The sequence below is a fragment of the Pseudomyrmex gracilis genome, unplaced genomic scaffold, assembly GCF_002006095.1.
Source record: "Pseudomyrmex gracilis isolate BER0280 unplaced genomic scaffold, ASM200609v1 scaffold_424, whole genome shotgun sequence".
Classification (NCBI taxonomy): domain Eukaryota; kingdom Metazoa; phylum Arthropoda; class Insecta; order Hymenoptera; family Formicidae; genus Pseudomyrmex; species Pseudomyrmex gracilis.
Genome location: NW_018021008.1, coordinates 1 through 8,342, shown reverse-complemented (window position 1 = coordinate 8,342; position 8,342 = coordinate 1). Strand labels below are relative to the sequence as shown.

At 35.8% G+C, this 8,342-nt stretch overlaps 1 protein-coding gene and 1 pseudogene across 1 annotated transcript; one reads left to right on the top strand and one right to left on the bottom strand.

Moving 5' to 3' along the window:
- Positions 1–11: 11 nt before the first annotated feature.
- On the bottom strand, positions 12–5,156 carry LOC109860610 (ras GTPase-activating protein 1). The gene is made up of 15 exons (XM_020439839.1): positions 4,905–5,156; positions 4,257–4,438; positions 3,921–4,102; positions 3,389–3,786; positions 3,158–3,303; positions 2,737–3,070; positions 2,235–2,578; positions 1,971–2,162; positions 1,689–1,838; positions 1,562–1,610; positions 1,260–1,478; positions 934–1,166; positions 685–826; positions 357–494; positions 12–257 (listed from the first exon to the last, which is right to left on the bottom strand). The coding sequence occupies exons 1-15, from the start codon at positions 4,950–4,952 to the stop codon at positions 180–182; spliced, it is 2,835 nt and encodes a 944-aa protein (XP_020295428.1). The 5' UTR covers positions 4,953–5,156; the 3' UTR covers positions 12–179.
- A 906-nt stretch (positions 5,157–6,062) lies between these two features.
- Positions 6,063–8,329, top strand: LOC109860611 (annotated as a pseudogene).
- The last annotated feature ends 13 nt before the right edge of the window (positions 8,330–8,342 follow it).

Sequence of the window (8,342 nt, the reverse complement as noted above, 5' to 3'; positions counted from 1 at the left end):
ATATATGAAATAGTAAATGTAGGCTTGAGTGTATACAGTAATACATATGGCACGTCAGTCTGTACGTTTATAGTTACTTAATTATACTTATTAAATATTCTACTATATGTTATTTCGTCGTCAAATCTTATAAATCGTTTTATTGTGTTTGGCATTATTTATGACTGATGGCTCTAGCACTACCGTATCATTTCCATGTATTTTTGCTTGTGTTTGCTTAACATTTCAGTCACAGTTACCAGCTGTTTAATCGTCGGCTGCAAATAATGAATGTATTTTTTTTTTTATTTTTTTTATAACAAAATTGTTTTTCGCATCTGCGTAATAATGAATCGAGTTTGTGCGTGCATATATACCTGTGTCTTTGACAAAACTTGAAGCTCTTTCAAATGTGAAACGCAAATGTGATGTAACGTCGCTAAATCTCTTGCCGTATCGGAAACGCTTTTCGTTCTCGGATCTGTACCTTCCGATTCCGGTTTTTCCGCAACGTTCTACACGTATAATACATGTAACTTACATAAACTTTTCATTTTTCGTTGTTAATTAATCTCGACAAATTTAGAGTATAAATAACGCAGTATTAAAAAAAAACAAAACAGTCACTGGGATACACGAATAGATTATATAGCTAACAATGATGCAATTACTATTGATAGAATTGCTATTAAGAGCAATACTTACGGATAGCTGATCAAGAAACACCACCATTCGTTCTTTGTTTTTTAATATGAATGGATTCACGACTTCCATATATGGCTCCTTTCCACCAAATTCTACTAGATTAGCTAAATTTTGTAGACATTTTGCCACCATGACTAATGATCTACGAATAATGTAAACGCACAACGCACAATTAGCAAAAGATATAATAAAATGAAGATATCGAGAATTATCAAGTTCTCATTTTTATGATGATGCGTATGTGTGTACCTTGCGGCAGATGGAGGTGGCGGCTCAGCTATCAAATTGAACGACCTAGGATTCAATATGGCAGGGCAAAGAAGGCGAAGAAATATAAATCCGCTGACAACTCGAGTTCTGACTAGTCTTTCATGTGGCCATTTGGCGACCACTGCTCTTTGTAAGCATCCGCAAATGTATCTGAGAGTCCGTGGACATGCGTCGGGACTCGTGAAGATACTTAATGTAACTTCGTCTAGTACCTACAAACAAGTCAATATTATACAGCAATGAGCTGTTACAAATTCCGATGATCGTTAACGCACGGACATAATGCTGAAATGAAAATGTTATACTTGTAATAAAAATTCCGCGTTGTTGCACGCATCTTCCGGAGAATCCATTTTCGTTGGATTTAATTCACAGCTTTGTTTACTTTCAATTAGTTTCAAGATCGTATCACGCAAAGCAGCTTTTAAAAATGAAGTACAAACGGATTTCATGTACAAATCCATTAAAGTGGTAGTAAGACTGGCAGCTCTAAATAATGTCGGTGTTTCGTCTTCTTTTTCAACCTATGAAAAAAATTACATTGTACAATATTATAAATTTTACATTTGACAACGCTTATATACAAATTTTACTAAATATAACGTACTTCAGCTTGATTCAGAGATCGTAACAGATCTGCTTCTTTTCTTTCGTGTCTGAAATAAAAAATTGGTATATAAAAAAATCGAGTATTTTTTTACAATTAATCAATAATAACGCAGAACTATTTATACCTAAAGATTCTAAGAAGACTATTTGCCAAAGGTACTCTATCTAAATGGCACACATCTGCTAAAGCCTTGACAACATGCAGTTCTGGATCTAGCAATAACTGCTGAAGAGGGCTGTACTCTTCGGGAGGCATAGCTAAGTCGTGTCTGTATCTGTAATATAAATAAAAAAATAAATATAAAATTATATTTAATAATATTTATTAATAATATATAAATTCTTCGATATACAAAATTAATAAAATATTGTATATATCTTAAAAACCTTAAAACACAACTGTTTACCTTATACGTAAACGTAAAGCTCCCCAATCTCCTATAGGCGTGACGCCTGACAACGGATACCATTGATCCATTTCTTCGCCATTAGTCAAACTTGCTAATTCAACTGTTAATTCCGCAACTTCAGTGTCTTTGCTACGCTTACCCTTGTTGTACAAAGTCAGGGAGAAAGACATAACATCCGGAGGTACATCTCTAGCAAACAAAAACGTAATATAGAAATAAATCACATCGAACCTTATTTGATATGAGAGTCAATACACATACTCCAGAATGAATTCCTCGTCCCAAAGCGGATGTAGTCCCGTTTTAACCTTTGTGCGAGCGACTTTGACATTGTTTAGGGCAACTATAATGAACGGATTCGGAACTAGCTTATATGGAAGCCTATGCGCATCTAAGATATGCAAGTGCAACGAACGTAATTCACGAAGGCGGGCAACTTTCGGAGCGCGAGTGAGTTGCGACACACACAGTGGTTTCAAGGCGTTAATCCAGTCTAATGCGTTTTCGGAATTCGGAGCAGCAAGGTAAGTTATGGTGGCCAGACATGGTAAAGCACGTTCAACTAATTGGAAACAATGAGGCCTATCAAACACACTTTCGTGGACCTAAAAAGATATCTACTATGAACTCACAACGCATCTAAGAATAGTTTCTTTGTGTTGTAGTCACTTATTTTTTAGTATTATTAATATTACTTAGCATTGGAAGATACTTGATGTTATTAATTTACGTGAAGATACGATATACTGCCATGTTTCCTTACCTGGTATAAATAAGCACAACTTAAGTCGATAAGACCTTTTGGTTTGGTTCTTTTAGGATTTTCGTACAGATATAGGTGCGTATCTGTAGCATCGACCAGCAACACAAAGTATAACGCTTTCCATTTTTTATTCTTCTCGGATTTTTTCTCCAAATATCCTTGCATTTTGATCCCTTTGTTCTTCTTTGCTCCCGATTGTTCTCGACATTCTCTTAAAGTCGCGTAAATTTTTTCAGCATGCTGAACCTCTCTGTTTACTCGGACACTACCATCGGGTTCGGTCACCATTGCTTGAACTAAAGTGTGCCCTTCCACTATTTGTTCTTTTCGGTATCTAATAAAACGACAAATAATACAATAGAAAACAATAACATCAAAATTTGTTACTTGACGCAAAATTAATTATAGCAAAAGTGTATACCTGTTAATTACAGCATCGAGACACTCGAATGTTCTACCCCCCATGAGATAACGCACGCCTTTCTTTTCGATTCTGAATCTTTGTATTTGGTTATTTATGTGAAAAAAAAGTGAATAATCTCCCGGACTGTTATCTGACGGTCTCACCTGTTAAAAGTGACAAGATTATAAAAGTAAGTAAAATCAAAGAAGATAAAAATCATTGTTTCAAATAAATTTGTCAGGTTCTTACTAAGAAACTTCCAGGTCCTGCCTTCACCAACATATCCACTGCTTCGCTCTTGGTAACATTGGGATGAAACCAAGAAAACACTGTATTGGGATCTATTGAATCATCCAAATCTTCTACTAATTCGCGAAATATTAAACCCTGTTCGCCAGTTCTGTGAGCAGTAACCCACAACCATCCATCGCCCATGTCGTTGTGCACGAAAAATATATCTCCTTTTTGAAAGCTCAGTTCGTCGGTATCAGGCATTTTTGTATAGGGTAAGATCGCGACAATTCGCTTTTTGTCGTTCACTGGTTCAGGAGGTGGTGTTGGATGTATAAGTCTTTCTCTCTTTAGCAGATCTGAGCAATGAGTATAATACGCGACCAAATCCGATAGACTGTTGAACTGACGACCACCTGCAACATTATTTCAAATTAGTAAATGTCCTCTTTTTTAAATGAGATTTCTGTAAAACATTAAACAAATGTAAAAAAAAGTTTACATATGAAATTAAGTTTGAATTTTTCATTCAATTCACTGCAATTCCTACCAATGTAATAATCTCCACAAACAGCAGTAATTCGAAAATGATTTATTCCAGTTCTTCCTAAATAAGACAGAACGTAACTCCCAGGTTTTCTGTCACTCTCACGGACCAGATAACTGCCCATTTTGCTGGCGTCCCACAGTCTTTCTTCCGCTGTAAATCTATCTAATCTACCATGATACCACCTGAGAAAAGATAAATATTTCCTGTAGTAATCTTAACCCTACAATCATATGCACATTTGACTTGGATTTTAATCATATTTGTGTAGTTTGTATGACTTATATTTCAAAAAAGTGTATATATATTTTTGAAAAGTTAAACTATATCAAATCTCACTGATTTTCTGGCGGTGCTGTTAACAGAGTAGCATTTGTGCCATCAGGTTCTTCTGTATCTTGTATATCATCTGGCATATTTTCTAAAAAAGGATCAAATTCATTCTCCGCATTCAATGATTCATTTTGACCACCATCTTCACTTCCTGTGCTAGGAGATCCTCCTTTGCTGTTATGTTCTATCTAAAAGTATAATCAGTATAAGACATAAGAGACGGACTCATTAATTTCATTGATTTTAATATATTATCAATGATTATTCATCGGAAAGCGCAACAGATATCACGATGTAATAATGTAAGTCCAAAGTAAAAAGACAACATAAAGAGTATGTATAAATTTTTCATTATTGTGGCGTGCATGCCTAATGGAGGAATTGAGAATGCGAGCGGACAATGTCAATATGAGGAAAGACATCGAATAAATTTCGTGATTGCACGTAAATAAAGAGAAAACTGCGAGCTGATAAATGAGAAAATATTAAAATAAGATGCGTCGGGAAGTCCGCGATAACGATCACAAAGCATCGTTCGCAATTGACGACGTTGCACTTAGTTGTGACGAGGTTGCTTTCAAGTTAGAAATAATATGCATCATCCGGCAACACAAGCACTGGACGAATACAATGCTTCCTCTCGTGACAACGTACCTTGGCATTGTTGGACACGCTGGGCCCACCGCGCACAAATTCCGCCATCGCGTCGACACACGCACCTTCACATACACGCAAATCACAAGAAAATCAGGAACCGGTCAATTAGACAGCATGCGTTTCTATTGCGATGCAACTTCGCGCCTCGGTAATTCACACAAAGGCACCAAGCTCTCTTGTTAATATAAAATGTATTGACGTTTCCCGGTAGCCATTTTGTACCATTGCACGCGCCGACCGCAGTGCACGCGTAAGCAAGATAGACTCTCTGCAATTGATCGGCAAATGATCGGTAATGTAGTTCAATGTCGTCGAAAAATCAGAAAATTTCTGTTATTACTACTGATGGTGCTAGTAGATAGACGCTATAGAATGGTTATAGCCAAAAGCCCGTTCTACATTGATCGCAAGCGCAAACGCAAGGTGTAGATCTCGTAGAATTGACCAATCACGCTGGTCAATTGGTTGATTTGATCAATACGATTAGTCAATTCTACCAGATCTGTTTCTTGCGTTTGCGCTTGCGACGAATGTAGAACAGGCTTTATGTAGAATGGCTTTAAGCCAGCGCAATGTCCACGAGTGATGCACATTGGCAACTACGTAGCCACGTTCACGAATGACTTGTCGATACGTACGTTATGTTTAAACGTGGACACGGTTCTATTCCGTTGTTATGTACAGAAATCCAATTGTCGAGAAAGAACAAGCAGCTGGCCAGCACAGAAAGCATATATAATTTTAGACAATCGAATTTTTATTACGTCAAGACATAAGAAAAAGTCGCAATTATTATTGTATTGACATTAATTTAAGTCACCGAAGTTTTATTATGTTTTGAATAACATAATAAATTTTGGTGAATTAAAATTACGTCAAGATATAATAATAATTGTAAAGTTTTATTTACGTCAAGACATGATAAAAATTTGATGACTTAAAAATATATGCTCTCAGTGCTAGCCTCAGTTGCTTGATCTTTCTCGACACTTGGGGTCCTGTTCTGTTATTACTGGCAGTATTGAACAATCTATAGGATACGTAACGTGAACCTATAAATTTTCAATACTGCCAGTAATAACGGAACAGGGGGGTTGGACTTATGCATATAGAACAAAAGAGAATCGCATGTTGTGCTTTACCGCGCATTTCAATATGTTCAAACTCGAGCAATCACGAGTAAGTTCCACTTGGCGCAACAATCGCGAGCGTAGGTCGTGTTTACAATATTCTGTTGCATTGGTCACTTTACCAAACATAACCAATGCGATTGGACAATGTGGACGCGACCTACGCTTGCAATTGGTACGAGCGACAAGAAACACCGACACTTTCTCTGTAAACGACGCGCAACTCGAAGCGGAGCTTCTTCATTCAAATCAGGTAGTTCTCACTATTTTTGTCATTTTTCACGTAACTATTCGTGATACGCATGTACCACAAAGTGTCGGACGTTTGAAACAACAAGTATTTAGTACCGCACACGCGTCGAAAACAATGCAAGGCTGTCAAAATGTTTCGCGGCAGTAGCATTTCCAAGAACCCGGTAGAGCATTTCCAAGAACGCGGTAGAGCACTTCCAAGAACACGGTTGAGCATTTCCAAGAATGGTCAGCTCAAGTACGTTTCTTTTCTAATTGTTTCGTTATTTCTTCGCGTTTTGTTGCTATCTAGCGCGCGAATATCCGTAGTTCGCGAAAATTAATACATGTCGCAAAGTGACGGGTGTACGCATTGATAAGTTGTATCGCAAGTAGAGCTTGCCGCGTCCGTCCTCTTTTCTCTGAACACCGTCTTTTTCTTGGAATGCCGAAGACGGGTGGATTTTCCAAAGACGTCCGCGGTGATTTATGCTCGTCCGGTGTTTTAGGGAATCTTGTTGGTAAATATTTTACTTTATTTCTCTCGCGTTACTCCGAGGTTGGATAGCTATCCGTCCTCTTTTTTTCCCGGACATTTGATGGCTACCCTAATCGCAAGTGATAGTGAAGCATTACAATCAATTATGGCGCGGCCATTTTTTGTGTCAGTAATATTACGAATTTCATATTACGTCTTGACTATGAATTCAATTCACATATTGAAAATTCATACTCTTTTTTTGTAAATGTTTTGTTTATTATAGTTTTTATATAGTAGAGAAACAAAAAGTTACATGTACATATAGATGTATACATATTGAATTAAGTGTAATAAATATGTTTACATATTTTACAGATTCCAGAATTAGAAGGCAGTGTCAGGACATATCAAACAGTTTGTACAATTTGTAAACAAGAAAATGCATTATAAATGTAGAACGATTTGCAATTGAAAAAGTGTGAACCATGGCTTTTACCCGACTTATTTCTTACAATCGGAGCTTGATTCTGGGAAGAAGGTACGTTTACATTTATTTATTTTGATAATCAAGTTTTTATTTGTTTATATTTATGTAGATTTTTCTATTAGCTGGCTGAAAGAAGAAAAAGTGCAACAAGTGCAATGATCTGATTTCAAGTGATATTGTGGATCTTTTAAGAGGAAGAGAATCTTAAATCGGTAAGCTGAAAACAAATTTTCTGCGATTGTAGTTCACGATTTACGACAACGGATATTTATTGATGAATAAACGCGACGAACGTTCGAATTCGCAACAACTATTAGCCGCACTAGTGTATGACACTAATGTTTTAGATTTTAAAGGACTATAAAATGACGGTCGTTAAACCGGGAATGACTTTCGATCAAAAGAAGGTGGAAATTTGTTCGCGAGATAAATCAGAGACGTTGCTTAGTAAGCGTAACAATAAATATAAACTTGAGTATAAATTTTACTATTAAAGCAATATCGATCAGATCTAAAATGAAAAGAATAGAAATTTAAAAGTTTGTTAACATGTTTAAAAATATTCTGCAACATAATATTACCACGTTGTTTATGTTAAACATTTATAAAATATGGAATGGCCATTAAATATAAAATTAAATATGAAATTTCTTCTTTTATGCTTTTTCAGAACGCTGGAAATTGAAACATATGAATAATTTAATAGAATTACACAATAAGACGCCTATATGGAATGATGACAATCATATGTGCTAAACTTTCATGGACGAGTAATTTAGGCATCTTTAAAAAATTTTCAAGTTGTTCATGATGGTAAGACAATGATGGGAATATTTAAATATTTCTATTTTATATGCTATATTTATATAACTGAGAAATATCATTCAGCCTCAATCGATTCATATATTTACAAATTTATTAAATTTAACTTATAATGATGAAATGTAATCTAATTTCAGTGGACTATATTGTAATGCAGTTTTATCGAGTCTTTGAGGATGTTTCTACAATGGATTACAGATTTCCTCTTTGTACAATCCAAACATTTGCCATTGTTTTGAGTAGTTTCGACAATAAATTAGCCTGTGAATAATAACAAGGCCGAT

What these genes read in the sequence shown, in the direction of transcription:
- LOC109860610 (XM_020439839.1), bottom strand. Translation starts at nt 4,952, where the DNA reads ATGGCGGAATTTGTGCGCGGTGGGCCCAGCGTGTCCAACAATGCCAAG. An exon ending in GACGAGGAATTCATTCTGGA is followed by an intron (nt 2,163 to 2,234) that starts GTATGTGTATTG and finishes TTTGTTTGCTAG; the next exon opens with AGATGTACCTCCGGATGTTA. An exon ending in ACGCGGAATTTTTATTACAA is followed by an intron (nt 1,167 to 1,259) that starts GTATAACATTTT and finishes ACTTGTTTGTAG; the next exon opens with GTACTAGACGAAGTTACATT.